General features: G+C 41.1%; 1 protein-coding gene and 1 pseudogene across 1 annotated transcript in view; one reads left to right on the top strand and one right to left on the bottom strand.

Moving 5' to 3' along the window:
* Window positions 1-21,446, bottom strand: part of MIB1 (MIB E3 ubiquitin protein ligase 1) — a 98,080-nt gene extending 76,634 nt beyond the window's left edge. The window contains exons 1-3 of the mRNA XM_020881743.2: window positions 21,120-21,446; window positions 2,503-2,674; window positions 470-599 (exon numbers count right to left, since the gene is read on the bottom strand). Coding sequence (XP_020737402.1) covers window positions 470-599; window positions 2,503-2,674; window positions 21,120-21,348 — 531 coding nt within the window. The 5' untranslated portion in view covers window positions 21,349-21,446. The remainder of the gene's footprint in view (window positions 1-469; window positions 600-2,502; window positions 2,675-21,119) is intronic.
* Window positions 12,466-13,386, top strand: LOC110130025 (very long chain fatty acid elongase 6 pseudogene; annotated as a pseudogene).
* Window positions 21,447-22,010: the final 564 nt, after the last annotated feature.

Here is a 22,010-nt window from a genome sequence, read left to right as displayed (position 1 = left end):
CCAACCCATTAAAGAGACTACAAAATTCCCTTCAGAATAACTGCTGTAATTGACCCCCAGACCACTCTGCCTATGATCCCTCAGAAATGCATGTTTGAGGGAATGGAACATAAAGCAAGTAAATTCAGATGAAATGTTAATAACAAGAAAGCCAAGAGCATGAGATACTGCTTAAGGAGGACTGGCCCAAAGAGGATGTTCAGAAAGGCATTCTGAGCAGCAAAATGGCAACTCGAAGCCTAAAGGTGGAAAAGAAAAACCCACCCACCAATCTTCTCACTGAACACTAACGTGTACAGCAGAGAGGGAACAATCATTCTTCTTCCCAGGGGGAAAAAAAAAATGAAAGTTTAAGAAACTGTTATTGGCCTTAAAGAAAATGGGCCACGAAATTCAATTACAGTAGTTTTAACATCATCTGAATATACAGCATTTGAGAACAACATGCTGGATCATAAACAACCTTTACCTTTCCCCTGCGTCCATTTCCTCCATCCTGATCTTCCCACTGCCAGTCCACTCCTCGTACCACTCTGGCACCTGCAAAGATCCCTCGGGCCGTGATCTTCTTCGATTTTCTACGAGACTCTAACAGAACCCTGAAAGAAGATTATCTATTTTCAAATTTATATAAAAATAAAATTGGTAATGGGCTGCAATTTATTTTTTAAAATAAAGACTATATAAAAGGTTATTTTGAAAATTATATATTTTGAAAAAATATAATTTTTCTTTGCTCTGGTTAACACCATAACAGCAAGTAACAGGAACACTTTCCTCATTCCCTAGGTTATGCTGATGAAGACATTAGTAGTTGGAATAATAACAACACTTTATATTCACTTAGCTTTTCCTATACATAAAAATACTTAAGAGATACAAACTCTGTTACCCGCCTTAAGATAAAGGTAGTATCTATTACATTGCTCATTTTACAAATGAGGAAATTAAGTCCCAAAGAGGTAAGCATCAATAACTTGCCCAAGGTCACAAAAGTTAAACAGGAATGGAATCAACACATGAATCCAGTCTAACCACTGCAGGGCATCACTACAACTCCTCACTACTTTAGAGATGGCATATACAAAACCCTACAACTGCCAGGCACACACTACAAACAAGGGCCTAAGAGAGACAGCGCCACAGCAATGACAAATGGCAAAAGGCACTTGACCTTGGGCAGAGGAAGACAATAAGGAGTGGTAGGGACTTTGGTGAACTCCAGAGGACGGTTTGTCCAAAGGGGCAGATGCTCCTGGGCTTCAGCCAACCGCTGCCAGGAACAAATGCAGGCCCTGTGTTGACAGCCTGGGTCAGGGCGCGGGAGCAGGGGGGGTAGTTAGAATTCATAAACTTGATCTTTCTGTGAAATCACCTTTCACAGAAATTCACCTTTCACAAGTTTTACAAGGTAAGCAACTGTTCAAAAATTGAGAGCAAGTCAAGCAAAATACACCTGTGGACTGGATCTGACCTACACCAAACTGTCTCTAAAGCAGTGTATACCTACAAAAGACTACGGACCTTGAAAAAGATGCTACATGCAGCTACCTAGACAAGCATGGTTCTCCAAGGCCTTCCATTCCTTATTTTCCTACAGCCTTCTCATTCCTAAAAAATCAAAAAGAATTGGAATTTTTAAATTCTATTTTATCTCATTATTCTATTCATTTTCAGAATGTCTTTACTACACTCCAACTTTAAAAACTGTAAGCAAAAGACAAAACTAAATAATTTGTAGGAAATGACTCAACAAATGGCAGGGACAGGATCTGAAACAGGACAGTCTGACCCAAAAACCCATCTTCCTATCACTCCTGTTGCCTCCCTTCACCGACTTGACTCTTGCTTCTCTGCATCAGTCACAGCTCCCTGAGAATACTCCGTCAGCGAAAACTCTGCACTGACTCACACTCAACACTCCTCTCTTTGGTCCTAAGACACTTTTTACGTATCTCTATATACAGTCTGAAACATCATATGATAATCGCTGCTGATCAAATAATCCCTTAGCCTGTAAACTGCTTAAGGATAACATGCCCTATTTATCTTCAGACTTACCCAAGTACAGTCTTAATGCTCTATAGTCTGATAAATGTCTCTTGATTCCATAACTGTGCCCTAGTGTTCACAGGACAGAATGCATACGGAGAAAACCATCAGCCTTCCCTGGGCCACCCTCGCACAGCCAAACACTGAGCAGGGCCACATCTCCATACGAGAGAACAAACAGCCCTGATTATCCTGGAAAACACACATAGCTCCTGCACTAGCTCTCTTCTCGTGATGTGATTATCCTGGAAAACACACATAGCTAGTCTGCACTAGCTCTCTTCTCGTGATGTGGTGGCCCTGGTCCTCATCTAGCCTGGCATCTGCTACTTCCCACTAAACCAGCTGTCAGAAGCTATTTCCTAATCCTATGTTTAAGGCTGAATGGTACAAAAAATGTAACAGATACAAAGAATTGCAATTGGAAAAAAAAAAAATTGATTCCCATACCGCTCACTCCCTGGTGTGGTAATTCTATAAAAGCGATGCCTTAAATGATGTTTATCTCCATGATAACAAACGGTGCACAAGTCATAATTTGTACACTCCGCACACTTCCACCGAATGCCAATGATCGGCTGCTGGCGGCAGGTATCACACATGGTTCCATCGTGCTTGATGCCTGTTAAAGCAGAGATGCCATGCTGACATTAATTTCAAGTACTGTTTATTTGAACAGTATTCCCTGAGGGAAAAAATAGGAAGACAACATTTTACAAAATAGCTCAGTAAAGCAAGAAACAATATTTCAAATGAACCACATACAGTTTCAAGATAACAGACAGCAAATATTCTAAAGAGTACAAATTACAAACTAAACCTTTCCTATTCCTTCTTTTTTCATTAGTAAGAACACTTCTCAGTAGCACTTTCCTTGCTCTCATCCAAACCTGAAATGCAGGTTCAATCCAGAGAGAGAAGGAAGAATCCTTTATCATCAAGGAGATGTTTAAGACTAAAAACACACAAAACACTTTTTGAGGAACACGAACCTATTCTCCAGGTAAATAATTCCAAAGAAGAAGACAGCTTTATCCTCGTAATATCAGAAACAAGCTGTCAATTAACTTAAGCTTTTATCCCTAGGTATTGATAACTTTTTGCTTCCCAGTTTAATGGGAAATAATACAGCTGAATTTGTTGTGGGGTGTTGTTTTTTTTTTCCCTTAAGGAAAAAGAATAAACACGAGAAAAATAAAACAAGCACTTGGTAAAACAATCTCCACCAAAAATGCCACTACAAATTAACGAAAAAACTGGCACTGTACGGTAATAAGATGAGGGAATAATGCTCCTTTATTATTCTGTTAAATTAAGACCACTTGTCAAAAAAAAAAAAAAAAGACCACTTGTCCAAGTAAATTAAAACTAGGGGTTTTTTAAACAATGTGTGGCCTGTGAACATCAGTGTCACTATTTCATGACATGCTGAATGGTCACGCCCGATGATGACACACTCCTACATCAAATTCTGGCTCTGCCAATAGCTTTCTCTGTGTCCACAAAAGTCATTTTAACTAAAATATTTACATGTAAAACTACAGTATTTATTTCAAAATACACAGTGGAGAGGGAGGGGAAGTATGGTGAGTTGAGATGAAACAAGACTGCTCATTTGAAATTAGGTAACAGTTAACACAGGGATTCATTATACTCTCTATTTTGTATAAATTTAGAGATTTTCCAATAGTTAAACAAAAAATGAGTCCTATTAGTTCTCAGAACCTCATTCCTTTTGGAGGAAGTGACATGAAAGGGAAGGTATGTTCTAAGAATAAAATGAGAATGTGCAGAATATGCAAGAACTATAAAAGTAGCACTTCTTAAAAAAAAAAAAAGTAGCATTTCTGTAACTAAACAAGAACTAATACACTATTGCTACTTCCAGGAAAAGAGAAAAACCCTATTTAACTCATATCTATATCCAAGTTTAAAATCTCTATAAGGATGGTAACCAGATTCTAAATTAAGTGCCTAAGCTGAGATGGTTAAGATGTAAAAGGGAGGGAGGGGTGGGGTGGGGAGAAACGAACACTGGAAGGAATGAGCCCTCACCAGGGAACCGAACTAGCCATCACCACTCTGGACTACCTAGTCTCTGTGAGAAATCAGTTCCTGTTCTTTACAAATCCCCCAGTCCCCCCAGTCTGTGGTAGATCGTGATGGCAGCCCAAGCAGATCAAGACAACATGGAAAGAGAGATTGTGAAGCTGAAGTGATATAACAGGGGTAAACATACTTTGAAAGGCATTAGAGCAAAAAGGCAAATATAAGGAATTAGACTGCACTTAACCTTAATATAGCTATATTAAATGTACTAGTCAACGATTTCTAACCATTTCTAACTTAGTGATCAAAGTTGTCATATATCCTTGGCAAATTCAGCAATACTTTATACAAAAATTAAAGAACAAATTTCTCAATTTCTCAGAGACTACTTATGGAGAATAATCAATTAATTCATGTGTGGACGACCTTCATTTTAGCAAACTACCCGCCCTCTCCATTCACTAATTACTATTTTATCTCTGGTTTTCCCCCAAAGCTTATAGCTTCCCTGACCTATCCCCTGGGCTCTGTTCATTGTGTTCACTCCAGGACCGCAACAGAGGACACACCTGCCATCCGAGGCAGGCCCACTCCAGGGCAGCTCATCCAGCCTTCCCCATCCTAGCCTACAGCTAATTAATTCTGACTGCATCAGTCATGGAAGTGATCATCTGCCACAGGCCCAGAGGAGATTAGACTCGGGCTTAACAGACTGTAAACTAAAATTAAAAACCAAGTTTATGGCTGCACAACTCAGAACTATCAGCATTCACTGGTACTGCATGCTTCAGTGTTTTTAGGATATAAATCAGAAGGCCAAATGCAATGTGCATCTATTCTTTCTTTTGGGGTGTATAAGTGAGTACAGAGAAAAGGATTTGTTTGGTGTTTTTCAATCAGATGAGGAGATTTTTTTTTTTTTTAATTCCCTAAGTAGCAAGGAATCCATAATCTGGCTAATCACAAGGGTTACTAAGAATCTGCTATATTTTTATTTAAACCAAAATATAACCTTTCCTTAAAGTGTTCATTTTGAAAACATAATTTTGTAAATATTCTTGTAATTATTATCTCCCAACACAAATAGCAAAAGTCTACAGAGTTAAGAAAGAAATTATGCTGGCTCACATTAAGATTTTAAGGTAAATTCTAAAACCTATCAACAGACAAAAGACTTGGAACAACTGTCATATCTGATGCAAGGCTACTTAATGTGAATTTTACATTTTCATAAAAATCGCACTTTTTAATAAGAAACAGCAAAAACCACACTATGAGCGGTTTTTTAATTCATCGATTTTACTGAAATACAGATATACACCTGCTTTAAGATTTAGATCAGTTACATTCCTGGAAAACTGAGTGTATACTTAAAATGGAGGAAAGGTGTGGCAGATTATTTTCTAAAGAAAATCTCACTGACTATATCCACGCCAAGTGCTCCCCTGACAACAGGACAATGAATGACAAGTGACCATCAACAGGCAGGTCTGTTTTCCTCCCCATGAACCAGAGGGGACATGTGCCTTGGTAAACAGAAGGCGGTCAGAGTGACACTGTGTGATTTCTGTGCCATTTGTCTGTCCATGTGTCTTTCTCCCCCTTTCAAGATTCCCGCCACCCACCGCCCCCGCCCCGCCCCGGGAGCTCTTTCACAGTAAGTCTGGCTACCGGAGGCTGCCACAAAGGAGAGACCATTTGGAGAAGATACAGAGAGGTGGAAAGACATGCCCAAGAAAGGCTGGCTGGGCCGGCCCCTCCACTGTTGACTCTCCTCACTGAAGCCCCAGACCCTGGTGGAGCAGAGGCAAACCACTTCCCGCTCAGCCTCAAGCATACAAATATTTTCCACAGTGCAAAGTTTTGGGGTATTTGTGATGCAACCATTGCAACTAAAACAAAGCAAGTTAAAAATAAGATACAATCTTTGTTAAATTATAGTTCTCTGCAGGACAGTGTAGCAAAAATAAGGATAATGAGCTAAGTATGAAAAAAGAAAACCATAGAAGTGCTAGAAAAAATGGCCGAACAGCATCTTTTATAATCCTGAGTCAAGTCTAAGCGTAACACAAAATGTAGACGTCACGCACACTCCCATGTGAGCACACGCACGCAGAAAGTGTGCAAACGGAGGAGACCAAGCCACTCCTCCCAACTGCACAGAGGCCGAGGCGGCACAGATGAGGAAGCAGAGGGCACGTCCACATTCGTTTGCTGTTTGTACACTTGAATTATTTCGCTTTTCGGTTTTTTCAATTATTTTAACTGGCAGATAATTACTTTGCAATGTTGTGATTTTTGCCATACATCGATATGAACCAGCCACAGGTGTCGTGTGTCCCCCATCCTGAAGCCCCCTCCCACCTCCCTCCCCAACCCAGTCCCTCTGGGTGGTCCCAGAGCACCGGCTTCGAGTGCCCTGCTTCATGCGTCGAACTTGCACTGGTCATCTGTTTTACATATGGTAATATACATGTTTCAATGCTATTCTCTCAAATCATCCCACATATGATGATTGTGCCTTCTCCCAGAGTCCAAAAGTCTGTTCTTCACATCGGTGTCTCTTCTGCTGCCTTGCATGTAGGATCATCATTACCATCTCTATAAATTCCATATATATGCATGAATATACTGTATTGGTGTTTCTCTGACTTACTTCACTCTGTATAAGAGGCTCCAGTTTCATCCACTCATTCGAACTGACTCAGCCCCACGCATTCCTGTTTATAGCTGAGTAACAGTCCATTGTGTATATGTGCCACAACTTCCTTATCCACTCATCTGCCAACAGACATCTAGGTTGCTTCCATGTCCTGGCTACTGTAAACAGTGCTGCGATGTACACTGGGGTACATGTGTCTCTTTCAATTCTAGTTTCCTCAGTGTGTATGCCCAGCAATGGGATTGCTGGGCCATATGGCAGTTCTAGTTCCAGTTTTTTAAGGAATCTCCACACTGTTCTCCATTCTGGCTATACCAGTTTGCATTCTCACCAACAGTGTAAAAGGGTTCCTTTTCTTCACACCCTCTCCAGCATTTATTGTTTGTAGACTTTTTGATGGTGGCCATTCTGATCAGCATAAGATGATACCTCATTGTGGTTTTGATCTGCATTTCTCTAATAATGAGCAATGTTGAGTATCTTTTCATGTGTTTATTAGCCATCTGTATGTCTTTTTTGGAGAAGTGTCTATTATAATTTCATAACTTTAAAAAGAAAGTACAAGAGATACCAACTTTATCTTCCTGAATTAGCACACATTACAAATAACACATCTGTGTATGTGAAGATGGTGTCAAAAAAGTCAGTCAGTTGGATACTGTTGAGAGGGAAACATAAATTGATACAATCTCTACATACAAGGTAACTGGAAAATGTTTTAAATGCGCTAAAAGATTTTGACCTCGCCTTCAAAATTTTAAAAAGGTACACCCAATGATACTAAATTTTTTGTAGCAAATAAAAATTTAACATAACTGATGTTGAAAATATGGGACTATTTATGTGTGAACTAAGGTAATCCATAGAGGAAAATTCCCTGCGGTTATTAAACTACATTGCAGAAGAAACATTACTGAGATGGTAAACAATATTATTATTTTATAAAGTAGTTTGCTAAGAATTACAATACAGCACTTTGGTAAATAAATTACATTATATGTACAACACATGTGCATAGAAAAATTAGAAAGATAACCCCCAAAATGTGCTTGATGGGATTCACTCCCCTTTGTGGTTTTTCAAGTTTTCTACACTCAGCATATATTAATTCTAGGAAGCAGCTGGGTAAGAAGGGGCATTTAACATGCAGTATAAGCATCAGAAATGCTGGTATATGTCCCTTACAATTAAAATAAAAGCTGAAAATAAAAATATGAGGAACTCCAATGATTTATAGAAACCAACTTTCAAATTGTTACGTTAGCAATGTGGTACGTAACTACAACTCAAAGTTTTCTTCTTTTAACCCATAGTCTAACCTAGTTATTCCATGCTTATGAAAATAAAATGCATACCTAACACGTACACTCCTTAATCTGTCTTAACAAAGGAAAACACCAGGACCCAAAACTTCATAATATCAAAGAGCAGTAACAGTAAATGTCCACACAATAGTTACATTTCTGAACAAGGTCTAAGATAGGTCTCCTACACCATCACAAAAAGCCAAGCATACTAAACAAACTGGCCCACTACACGCTGAGAGGCACATCCTAAACTGTTGGTCCAGCTCTTCAAAGGAGTGTGGATTGATGAGAGGCAAAGGGAAAATGTATCCCCACCTGACCAAAAAAAGACAAGTCCATGCTTCATATTTACTAGTCCCCTATTTACATATTTTTCATCTCTAAGTGCATTTTCCACACAGTACAATAATAACATTCATCAGCTCATAATCTGAGTACACGCTTTCTTTAAACGGAACCATTTAAACACACAATGATAACTGGTTAAAAACAAAAACCCTCCTACAATTCATGGTTTTAAGAATACTTCAGGAAAACCATTAATGCACACAAAAGCACATCCAAATCCTCTCTTGGTTCCCACAGTTCGAATGCCAACAAAGCTACTGAACAGCTGTGAGACAGACCGGTGCTGAGAACTGGAGAAAGTCAACAAAGCAGCTGCTCCAACACCAAAACGAGCAGGAGAGAATTTTTAATGAGAATGCAATGAATTGACTTTAAAACAAAAGTTGATGTTTAAAGAAAACATTAAAAAGGAGAAAGAGCCTTAAATGAACAAGGCCAACATTTTACTGACCTCTTACTTTGGTAGCTTTTTCGTTTGCCCTTACTTCATCCACCCAATTCATTCTCACCTAACACTGTTCTCTTCCATTCAAAACCTCCTCCGCCCTGGCCAGAGTTAGTTCTTAAAATTTCCCTTTCTTGAAATGTAATTCCTTAACTAAACCCATTAGTGCTTTTTCTCCTTATAGAATACCATATCACCCTAGAGAGTAACGCTCTTTCCCTTTGCTAAGCTTCATGAAGACATCTGCCACTGTTAAATGAACCACCTGATGCTAGCTTTTGACTCATTCTAATACTTAAATGACCATCTGCTCTACATTTAATGACACCTCGCCTAAACTCAGTAACTTAGAGAATTTACATAGCTTAAGTCTTTTTGTTGGCTAATTTTATGAGAATGGTAAAACATGCTAATTGAAATCAATAACCACAAGTTCTTAAAAATGGCAAGGAAAACAGTTCAAATTCACAAAGCATTGATTTAAGTAAACTGCTAAATTTCTAGAGAGAAAAGATGATTGAAAGAGAGAAGTTTCTCACTATGAACAGTTCATTATGTGAAGCAAAAGTAAATAATATAAATGTTCATTAACAAGAGAGTGCAGACATATATTAGGTATATAATGGAGTATCCAAAATGAATCTTTAAGAGCCACACAATTCGACATGGATGAACCCTTCATCCATAATGAAGGGATGCATTCATAATGCTCCATTTTAAAATTATACAAGAATACAAAAATGTTGATTGTTTACAGATATATACAACATAGCATAAATGTAAAGAAATCCATAGGAACTACTAATCTCTACATAGTGGTAGCAGAATTTCTACATAGTGGTTACTTTAGGAGAGGAAGGGAATGAAATTGGGAAGAAGTACACAGTGTTTCAAACAATCAGAAATGCTTTATTTTTTAGATAGGTGCAAAGGTATTTATTAATCACTTATGTATCTGGATACCTTAAATACTACATAATAAACTTTTAAAATAAAAGATAAGCATTCCTAGTAGACTAGTACAGTGCCTAGTTAACCCTCTACTACCTTTTTGCCCTAATTAAAAGATTTCACCTAACAGTAAAAAGTAATTTACAAGTCATCAACCAGTGTTTAAACACAAATACCTATTGTGGCATAACTATTTGCTGATGTCATTCAACTAACCAGGAATTCCTATTTCTGATTTATGGATTCACTCAATTTTAGCACCAAATCAGTGTGACAAAAAGTTTACAGAGATTAAAGAGGGTTAACCAACTAGAATATCTTATCCTCCCTGAACTATCAAAGTACGTATTGTTTAGAAATTGACTGAAGTGTAATTAAAATTCCTAATGAGGGTGAGGCCTTTGTGACCTGCCAGCTGCTTGGTATACTCCACATTCCTTACTCTTGAGAAACAGTAAATTAGTGAAAATAAGATTATTATTAATAATAACTACCACTTAAATCAGTACACCAAGCTAGGTGCTTCACATATATCACATAACCTTCCCAACAATATTAAAAGGTAGGCATTATTATCCTTATTTATAGATGAAGAAATTGAGTGGGCTCAAATTTAAACCATGTGAGTCTGATTACAAAGCTTGGCTTCTTATGCTCTTGACTCTATCTGGGTTTTTTCTTTACTTAGCTCTGATTTTGTCTGAAGAATAATTACATATCTAGGGCATCATGTTTCCCATTTAACGTACTCTACTCAAAATAAAAGTTATTGAATCCCATTCTAATAACCAAATAAATCTCAGAGAGATACATTTTAAAAGCTGAAAAGATTGTCTGCATGCATGCTAAGTCACTTCTGTCGCGCCTGACTCTGCAACCCCATGGACTCCTCCCACCAGGCTCCTGGGTCCATGGGATTCTCCAGGCAAGAACACCGGAGTAGCTTGCCAAGCCCTTCTCCAGGGGATCTTCCCCATCCAGGAACTGAACTTTCGTAACTGAGGTCTCCAACACTGGCAGGCAGGTTCTTTACCACTAATGCCCCCTGAGAAAATGAAAAAATTATCTATTTCTTAGTTAATTTCAATAGTGTAGTAGAGTGAAACACCATCAACTTCCAACCAACTCTTATTTTGAGTTAAGGAGATGTCTTTGAAAGTGTCTCACTCAAAATCTACACGATTCTCTCATCTTTTCTGTTGGACAAGTTATTCTCTCATCTATTTTTTCTCCTCTACTTTATTAAAAGCTTGCATAACAATCATGCCTCACACAGTTCAAACAAAAGAAACAAGGTGTCAAACTAGGCACACAACTAGCAATTTCAGTAATATATTTGCTATTTTTAGCACTTGTTACACAAGAGTAGAAAATTAATGAAATCAAACAAAAATTAGAACTTTATCCATTTTTTCCCTAACAGATAAAACTTCATTATTTCATTTTAGAAGCAAAACAATCTCTGTACCTTGACCTACTCCAACTTCATTTGACAGGTGAAGAATTAAAGTTTAAAGAGATTAATGTTATAAAGTATGGGGGAGGGGGGAAACTGACAAGCCTGGATGTGAACCTCAACCGTCAACCAATTACTTATGAAATCTTGGGCAAACTTATTCATTTCCCATAGCCTGTTTTCTCATCAGTAAAATGAAGGCTATCAAATAACACTTTTATGAAGACTAAATGAGATAAAGTATGTAAAAAGCTTAGCATAGTTTCCGACACATGACTCGAGTTCAGTCAATGTCCCTCTAGCTAACAAGTCCACATGAGGAAATAGAGAATGAACAAACACCTTAACTTCCGTACTAACCCAGTGCATTTTCCACTACTCCATGAAGAGAGACTGAGAAAGGGAGGTAAGCACGGCACCATAATGTAAAACATTACAATCTCATGCTTTCACGATTTATTATTACTACTAGCCCTATATAACTCCCAAAGTTTAGTGATTTTTTTTTTTAATATCAGAAGTTTCCACCCCATTTCTTGCATTTTTAGGGACAAAATTATCATCAAGACGATAAACCCACTCCTGGGAGAAAGCTATATACTCTTATCATGAGTATGCATACAGACTATAAACTAATCCTAACCACAGCAAGCATCTACAAAAGTAAATATGCTCCCAAAGTCACTCCAAGCCAGAAGTGACTGGACTACCTGCTATGTTCCATTATCTCCTCCATTAGTTTAAACCCCACCTTATCTTTGTTGTGTTCTACAAGTTCATTTAAAAGTCAGTTGTTTAGAATTCAGGATCATTTTCCCTCAGAAATGAACTTGTAACTCAGATACAAGACTATTTCATAAGAACCTATTTACACAGAGCTATCTATGGGGAAAAGATCAAATTGTTTCTGTGTTCCTAGCTCAGTCTGAGGAGGTGGTTTGTTGTAATGCAAACATCCCAGTTTAAAAGGGGGTGGGGGGCAAGCTAAACTGGCCATGGGGACATATGAAAGTATATGAGCAGAGAAATGGGCTTAGGAGAATGAGGAATGTTCTAAAAGAGCCATTTCCCTACAGATACTTACTTAACATGCATAAGCTCTTGTCTGGTGACTCAGTGCAGTAGTTTCCAAAGTGAGGTACATGACCCAGGAAATACAGAAGAATGGTGCTTTGAAATGGAAGGGATAAGATTCTTTTATTTTGTGTAGAGAACACGTAGCGACTCCGAAGATCAGCCCCAGTGAACATGAGAGTGTTGACTCTACAAGAATATGAATTCGAAAAGCAGTTCAACGAGAATGAAGCCATCCAGTGGATGCAGGAAAACTGGAAGAAATCTTTCCTGTTTTCCGCTCTGTATGCTGCCTTTGTCTTTGGTGGTCGGCACCTAATGAACAAACGGGCGAAGTTTGAACTGAGGAAGCCATTAGTGCTCTGGTCTCTGACCCTTGCAGTCTTCAGTATATTCGGTGCTCTTCGAACTGGTGCTTAAGTGGTGTACACTGTGATGACCAAAGGCCTGAAGCATTCAATTTGTGACCAGGGTTTTTACAATGGACCTGTCAGCAAATTCTGGGCTTGTGCATTTGTGCTAAGCAAAGCACCCAAACTAGGAGATACAATATTCTTATTCTGAGGAAGCAGAAGCTGATCTTCCTGCACTGGTACCACCACATCACTGTGCTGCTCTATTCCTGGTACTCCTACAAGGACATGGTTGCAGGCGGTGGTTGGTTCATGACGATGAACTTTAGCGTGCACTCTGTGATGTACTCTTACTATGCCTTGCGAGCGGCGGGCTTCCGCGTCTCCCGGAAGTTCGCCATGTTCATCACCTTGTCCCAGATCATTCAGATGCTGATAGGCTGTGTCATTAACTACCTGGTCTTCCAGTGGATGCAGCATGAGCAGTGCCACTCCCACTTTCAGAACGTCTTCTGGTCCTCACTCATGTACCTCAGCTACTTTGTGCTCTTCTGCCACTTCTTCTTTGAGGCCTACATCGGCAGCAAGATGAGGAAAGAGAGGAAGGCTGACTAGTGTCGGAGCTGAGGAGGAAGCCGTAGCTCAGGGTCATCAAGAAAAACAGCAGACAAAAGAAAATGGCACAAGGAATCACATATGGTGCAGCTAAAACAAAACAAGACATATGAGCAAACACACAACCCGAGGCAGCTTAGGGATAATTAGGTTGACTTAACCCAGTAAGTTAGTGATCCTTTTTGGGTGAGGACTCACTGAGTACACCTCCATCTCAAAGGACTGCTGCTGGAAGACCCCATTCCCTCTTTATCTGTCAACTCTAGGACAAATGAGAGCAAAGTGGGCCAGAGAGAAAGAGAGAGAGAAGGCAAACAAGCTATTAACAGTATATGGAAAAAATGAAATTACTGTTAAATTTCTCTAAGGATCAAAGAAGTTTACTTAAAAACCACGTGAGCACATACATACAATCCTTTCTAATCTTTTTCGACACTAAACTGGAGCCAACAGAAAAAGTAAAAACATAAGAGACATGGGGTGTATTATCTAGAATAACACTTTTGCAAAATTGAAAGTACTTTTTAAGAAAGGTTACTGGTTGTAGCCCCCATGAGAAAAGTTGTCTTAATCACCTCCTGAGAAAACAGATGATAAACTATATTTCAACTAAGAGAAAGACTCGTTCCCCTTCATAGCACAGCCTTAGTCTAGTGAGTTCACTATAACAAAATGAGGCACAATATTTTCCCAGGGCTCTCCCCGGGAGGAAGGAGGCAGTGCAGCCCGACTTCTCAAAGGGCAGCTCCGATCTCAGCATTTCTGATAGTTTTTTCCTACCCCTTAATGAGGTGGGACACAGCATCCTTTGTTCAGTTGCCTTGGGCTTTCAAACAGAAGAATAAATATAAAATAGAAAACAGACAAAAAAAAAAAAAAAAGGAAAGAAATGGAAGGGATAAGCCCACAATCTCTTATCTATTCCAAAATCCCAAAGTCTCAAGTTTTTTGTAAATGAGCGGCAAACTTAGTGGTAAATCCTGATCTGAATGAACAAAACGCTATGCTGTTGTTTTGTTCGGTCACTCACTCTTTGTTGTGTCCGACTCTTTGTGACCCCATGGACTCCAGCATGCCAGGCTTCCCTGTCCTTCACCATCTTCCAGAGCTTGCTCAAATTCACATTCATTGAATTAGTGATGCCATCCAACCATCTCATCCCCTGTCGTCCCCTTTCTCCTCCTGCCTTTAATCTTTCTCAATATCAGGGTCTTTTCTAATGAGTCGGCTCTTCACATCAGGTGACCAAGGTACTGGAGCTTCAACTTCAGCATCAGTCCTTCCAACGAATATTCAGGGAAAACCAGTAACTTTGACTATATAGACCTTTGTCAGCAAAGTGATGTCTTTGCTTTTCAATACTCTGTCTAGGTTTGTCATAGCTTTCCTTCCTAGGAGCATCTTTTAGTCTCATGGCTGCAGTCACCATCCACAGTGATTTTGGAGCCCAAGAAAATAAAATCTGCCACTGTTTTCACATTTCCCCCTTCTATTTGCCATGTAGTGATGGGACCGGATGCCATGATCTTAGTTTCCTGAATGCTGAGTTTTAAGCCAACTTTTTCACTCTCCTCTTCCAACCTCATCAAGAGGCTCTTTAGTTCTTCACTTTCTGCCATTTGAGTCATATCATCTGCATATCTGAGGCTGTTGAAATTTCTCCCAGCAATCCTGATTTCCAGCTTGTGATTCATCCAGCCCAGCATTCTGCATGATGTACTTTGCATATAAGTTAAATAAGCAGGGTGAAAATATACAGACTTGATGTACTCCTTTCCCAGTTTTGAACCAATTCATTGTTTCATGTTTGGTTCTAACTTGTTTCTTGAACCACATACAGGTTTCTCATGAGGCAGGTAAGGTGGTCTGATATTCCCATCTCTAAGAATTTTCCACAGTTTGTCATGATCCACACAGTCAAAGGCTTCGGCATTATTCAGTGAAGCAGATGTTTTTCCCTTAGTATAATTATTCATATGCTTTCTGCAGAAATACTGGGGTATCTGATATGACAGGTGCTGCTCTGGACCTGGAAGTGGGCGATATGTACTCTGTGGCAAATACCATATCACAGCTCTAAAATCCAAAAGTTTATAAACTCAGTCCTAAGCATTCTGAATAAAGGGTATGGACTTCCATTAAAACTTTCATATTTACTGTTTTTTTCTGAAAATCAAAGAATGAAACTAGGTTAGTAATTATACATTACTCAGCTGATACTAGCACCCTCAGTGGGTCACTAAAAAAAAAAAAAAATCATATAACACACACAATACAAGGTGTAGTGAGGATGAGTGGGAGTTTGACAGCTGAGAGTCTAACACTGTTGCTCACTTCTGGCATACTAAGACATAGTTAGGCGACTTGCAGAATACATCTTACTGATATAAAACCACATGTTGATTCTCTTGAGATAAAGTGCTTAAAAGTCAAAATCAAAAATAAGTTTCTTTTTTTCCTACAAAATAAGTATTCCCAAATTGCACACCTTTTCTAGAATGAAAAGTGGTTGCGAACAGTATGCTCCCTAGAAGACACATATACTTTTTAATTATACCATTTAATCTGTCCCTCCAGGTAAAGGTGATGCTTGACAAGAAATAAGAAAATAAATGCAGTCCAAAGGGAACTAGAGTAAGCAAGGTGAAAAGTGACATCTGGAGATACTTCCCTCATTATGTGGTCTTTAATGCTGAAACAATATGTGTCACCGGTAAACTCTAGTATCTGCATCCATAAAAGAAAATCATTTTTATTTCATCTTAAATTCAGTAGATTCTGAATTCATTTATTCAAAATATAAAAGTGAAACACCTTCCAATTCATTTGTAAGAAATGATCAGGATCAGAAAAGGTGGAAAACTACCAGCTAAATTTCAATAAAAATGTTTACTTAACTGGTAAATGAAATAGAAACATAAGACTGAATTAGGTAAACACACTGCATTAATCAGGGTCCAGTCAGCAGACAGGAAACCACACCAATCCACCACTTCTAAAAATGGGAAAACAATGAAAAAACAGGATTATTTAAACATAAGAGGCTTAAAGGAGGGTCCCATAGGGCTGGATTACATGTTACATGTGGGATACACATACAGAAAAACCATTAATGTCCAACAATAGTGTTACACTAAGTTAATCAAACAACCATATCACAGACTAGAACAATTTATCTCAATTTTCTAGTCAACTTTCCCTCAGGAAAAGTAGTACAAACGATGATCATTTCTGAACTACTATGAACAGAAGAGAGAATGATGGGGAAAAGCAATGAATTAACTGAGTTTTCATCCCTCTAATCTGCCATTCACCAGCTTCAGGACTGAACAAGTTTCTTCATCTCTCCAAGCCTGAGTTTCTCTTTCTGTGTTAGGAATCCAACTGCGCATCTAATGAGTTCAAAGCTCTTTGAAAAGAGCTATTTATTCAGAAAATACTCATCTAGAGCTATGGTTTTGCTAGAAAATGGAGATACAAGGAACAAACACACACACACTCCTTCCCCTCCAACTAATAATCTCATGCAAAAGCCAATCACAACCAGCATAGCTGTGGCAGCAGAAAGGAGCATAGTGTACACTGCAATCACACTGTCCAGCAGTTACAGGAGGAGAAGGAAATCTGTGGGAGGCTACCCAGAGACACAGCCTAAAAGAAACATCTAATCTAACCACAGAGATAAGCCTGTAGTTGGTGGCTCCGTTGGTAAAGAATCTGCCTATAATGCAAGAGGCCTGGGTTTGATCCTGGAGAAGGAAACGGCAACCCACTCCAATATTCTTGCCTAGGGAAATCTCATGGACACAGGAGCCTGGCAGGCTACACAGTCCATTGCAAGAGTTGGATACAACTCAGGAACTAAACCACCACCATATATTAAGACAGCATTACAGGGTACTTCCCTGGTGATCCAGTGGCTAAGACTCTGTGCTCCCAATGCAGGGAGCCCGGGTTCAATCCCTGGTCAGGGAACTAGACCCCACATGCCGCAATTCAAGAGTTCACATGCCACAACTAGGGCTTCCCTGGAGGCTCAGACAGTGAAGAATCGGCCTGCCATGCAGGAGACCTGGGATCGATCCCTGGGTTGGGAAGATCCCCTGGAGGAGGGCATGGCAACCCACTCTAGTATTCTTGCCTGGAGAATCCCATGGACAGAGGAGCCTGGTGGGCCACAGTCCACACAGTCGCAAAGAGTGAGATACGACTGAGCAACTAAGCACATGCCACAACTAAGACCAGGTAAGTGTGTCCATGGGCCAGCATCATCTCCATCACCTGGGAGCTTTTAAACTACTCTTGCTGAATTCCACACTTTCTACAGGGAGTATTAAAACTAGATGAAGAAAAAAAAAAAACCTAGATGGACTTTCATCATTTAAAACATCACTTTAGTAGATGAAGATAAAAAAGGAAAAGGTATGTTATCTAAGTCTTCAAAATAGATAGCTGTTTAGGAAAATCAAGCTTTTTTTTCAGATGCCTTTGGCAAAAACCATCTCACAATATCTCATCCTTTCCAGGTCTGGCATCCTACTCCCCAGACACTGTTCACACAAGTCCTGTTTTTTCCCAAGGCTCTCTCCCTGGATAACATTTTTCTCCTGTAGTTCTAGAAACAGATCAGAAGAGAAATAAGGGGACTCAGAAAGGAAATGCTGAGGCTTATTAATTGACTTCACTTTTTAGCCAGGGTGAGCACTTCTAGGCCTTCAACTGAGCAATGATGTCTGAGGAGTTGGTCCACGTGTGACCAAAGCAGCACTCTTTGCTAGGGGTGGAAGAAAAGGACAAAGAACCAGCTCAACACAGCCTGGACCAACAATACCAGAAGCTGATTTTAAATAAACCTAATCATCTATACTTCTAACTTTCACTATCCATACTCAAGAGGGTAGAAAGAACCTTAATAGGCAACGCAATTATCTTCTCTAGTCTTTCTCTGGTAACAATACAACACTGAGGTCAAGTGACCAAAAAATGAGCACTGAGTAAAAACACATTTCTCCCCAATCTTATAAAGTCAGTACCCAAATGATAAAATGTTGACTATACCTACTTGATTACACACTTCCCAAAATTAACTCCCAACGAATTCAGTAACATACGTATTTCCACAATCCTCTTACTCACTATAAATTAACCAAGTATGTCTGGATGTAAGACGGAAGTTGTATCACTCAAATATACACTAAATGCTCCTCTTTTCAAAGCCTGACTGTCCTAGCCATAAATTCAAACTTATCATATGACACCTGAAAGAAATGTTTGGCATTTATTATTATTTTTTGGTATACTTTTACCACATAAGCACATATCCTCAAACTAATAAGTATCAACTGGGGGCAATCCTGCTCCCTAGGGGGCACCTGGCACTATCTGAAATATTCTGGGTTATCATGTCTACAACCAGTGGGCAGAGGCGTGCACAGGGCAGCCCCCAGTAAAGAATTATCTAATCAGTTCCAAACAGCAATAGTGCCAAAACTAAGAAACCTTGTCCCAAACAGTAAACAGGACTATTCTACGTTTTAACATATCAGACGTTTTCTTCTCTAAGAAATTTTACTTTCTTGCTTTATTTGCTTAACATTAATTTTCTATAGGGGTTTTAAAAATGTTTGCTAACAGCATCCAATGAACAAGATGAATTGATACATACCAATAGCTTAAATATTGTGTAAAATTATCTTGTAAACTAAGATTTTTAAATCTCTGAAAAATACCTGTTTTTACATAACTATTTATAGGACAGATATATTCCATACTATAAAACATACAGGGAACAGGAATATTCCTTCAAAACCTGCTGCAGTACAGGATTTGATACACTTTACCTTTACCCTGGGGAGATATTTAAAATTCCCCATAAACCTATCATTACGGATCCCAAGATGCCTTCAAATTGTTGAGTTGTGGTCAAAATTTAGCTTGCCCTAGCAGGATAAAATTTTAATTAAGAGTGTCCAGAAACAAGAATATGCCCCATACAGTGTTGTTAGGAGGGCAAATTGGTAAAAATGTCTCTGCAGGGCATTTAGTCAACATCTACCAAAATGTTACATATATGTATCCTTTAATGTGGCAATTCCACTTCCCAAGTGCTCAGTACACCTGCATATACATGTTCAAGGACTTATTCAGAACATCATTGTAAGTAAGACCTGGAACAATACAAATGTCCATCAACACAGCACTGGTTAAATAAAGTACTGCATACAATCACTGGAATATTATGCAGCTGTGAAATAAGGTAGACCTATCTATATTTGGGCTTCCCAGGTGGCGAGAGTGGGAAAGAACCTGCTTGCCAACGCAGGAGACATAAGGGATCCAAGTTCGATCCCTGGATGGGGAAGATCCCCTGGAGAAAAGCATGACAAGCCGCTCCAGTATTCTTGCCTGGAGAATCCCAAGGACACAGGAGCATGGCAGGCTATACAGTCCATAGGGTTGCAAAGAGTGGGACAAGACTGAATCGACTTAGCATAGCATAGTATAACAATCAATAATAGGTACTATTAAGTTAAGAAGCAGAAGTAAGGAAGAGAATAAAACAGTAGTTTCTTAACACTGTTTTAAAAGGGTTGCAGATTTACAATACATTGATATTTACATATGCTTGCAATGAGTATTCTGTAAGAACACACTGGTGGTCCCTTTCTGTACAGGGAAATCTTTTCTTTTGGCCCTGCACATAAATCTTCTGCAATATTTAAACCACCAGCTAAGAAACACAATTCTAGGCATTATCTATTCAATAACTGAATTGCCTTTGTGTTAATTTCCTTTCTACTGGCTGCTAACAATAACTACGTACCCATTTCAGGATCTGTTAGGTTTTGCAAAACTCAATCATAAAACTTTAGAAATAGCTAAAGCAGGCTGGAAACTATCAAATATGAAATCTGAAACTATTTCCTACTGTACAGGGTCCCAAGGATAAATCTACGTGAAAATGAATTCGATTAAATTATTCTGAGAGCAAGCTTTCAGGTGATCACATTATAGAAAAATTCTAGAATCAGTAACCAACAGTTCCCTGAAACTTGGTGAATCGAGGACAATGACTCAGAGCCTTGTTAATGGATAAGTCCCTGCCTTAACCTTACAGATGAACTGAGATGTTAAAAGATACCTGGTGACCCCTATGCCTATTTAACACAAAGAAAGGGTTCAATATTGAGACTGTTGTTCCTTCTATTGCTATAAAGATACACAATGAAACAATTAAGATGAAAAAGCAGTCCACAGGGTACAAAGTGGCATTCAGCTACTGAACTCCACGTCTTTCTGCATGTCAGAGGAGGAAGAAAGGGGATCGCAACAAAACCAAGGTACCAATGGCCCCACGGCAATTGTTACCGGCCAACGAAACACCATATGGCAAAGCAAGCCTCCCTTCAGACGCTTATCACTCGGCGGCTGATTAATTTCAATGGCTTTATTGGACAGGCCTCTCCAGATCCCTTCCCTGGAGGAGGAGGGGAGGGGTCTGTTGTCTTCCCGGCGCTTAGTGCCTTCCAGGCTTGAAAGCATCCTTGTACTGGTGTAGCCATCGTTTCCCTTGGGGACTGGGCGGAGGGAAGGGAGGGAAGGGTCTTTTCTCCGGTAAGTTTGTGTTTACAAACCTAAAGGAACCTAAAATTCCCTCTGGCTCTTTCCCTAGCCGCTCCCTCCGGCCGGGCGCGGCGGGGGAGGCGTTGGACCGTGGGGCTTCGCCCAGGCCGCCCGACGCCCCCCGGCCCACCCCGCATCGCCCCCGCCCCACGCGCAGGCCCCGAGCCCCGGGGGCCGCCCTTACCCGTGGGCGCGCTGTCCAGGATGCGCAAGTCGTAGGCCCCGGAACAGCGGTAGTTGGCGGCCGTGCCGTTGTCCCACACCACCACCACCTCCTCGGGGCTCTCGAAGCTCCGGACCGTGCCCACATGGCCCTCGCCGCCGTCCTGCTTTCCCCACTTCCAGTCCGGGCCGCGCACTACGCGGGCCCCGACCCCTTCCACCATCACCCGGTTATTCCTGGAGTTACTCATCGGGGCCCGAGCCGCGGGCTCCGCCGCCGCCGCCGCCGGGGGGCCCGTAAGGGAGTTGGGCCCGGGCCGGACTCTCGGCGCCGGCGGGGGCGGCAGCGAGCCCCGGGGGACGTGGGAATAACTCACGGGGGCGGCGGCGCGGTCCCCACCGAGCCCGCAGCCGCTCCCCAGCCGTCGCCGCCGCCGCCGCGCCCCCCTCTCGGACTGGAGGCCGGACTGCAGCGGCTCGGAGGCTGAGGCGGCGGCGGCGGCGGCAGCGGCGGGCGGGCAGAGGGGAGGGGGCCGTGGGCGGGGACTCCCCCGCTTCCTCCGGGCTCCCCGGCCGGGCTACAGCGACGGCCGCCAGGAAACCACGCTCTCCCCCGACCGGGAGCGCGGGGAGCGGAGGGGACCGGGGGAGGCTCGCCCGGGGGAGACGGCGCGGGCGGCGGGGACCAAGCTTAACTGCCGGCCTATCTTCTCCCCCGGGCCCTCGCCCCGGGGTGGACGCCCGAGCGCCGGCGCCGCCTCCTCCCCCGTGGGCGGTGATGGTACCTCCCGGCGTCCGGCGAGTGCCCGGGCCCAAGGGCCCCCTTCTCTCTGCCCCCGCGCACGCCGCCGCGCTCCGCCCCGCCACAGAGTCCCCGCCGGGCGAGAGCGGCTCCACATCCGGGTACTGGCGC

This window comes from Odocoileus virginianus, chromosome 22, assembly GCF_023699985.2.
Source record: "Odocoileus virginianus isolate 20LAN1187 ecotype Illinois chromosome 22, Ovbor_1.2, whole genome shotgun sequence".
Classification (NCBI taxonomy): Eukaryota; Metazoa; Chordata; class Mammalia; order Artiodactyla; family Cervidae; genus Odocoileus; species Odocoileus virginianus.
Note: the sequence above shows the minus strand (reverse complement) of the source record. Positions and strands in the feature narration are given on the sequence as shown.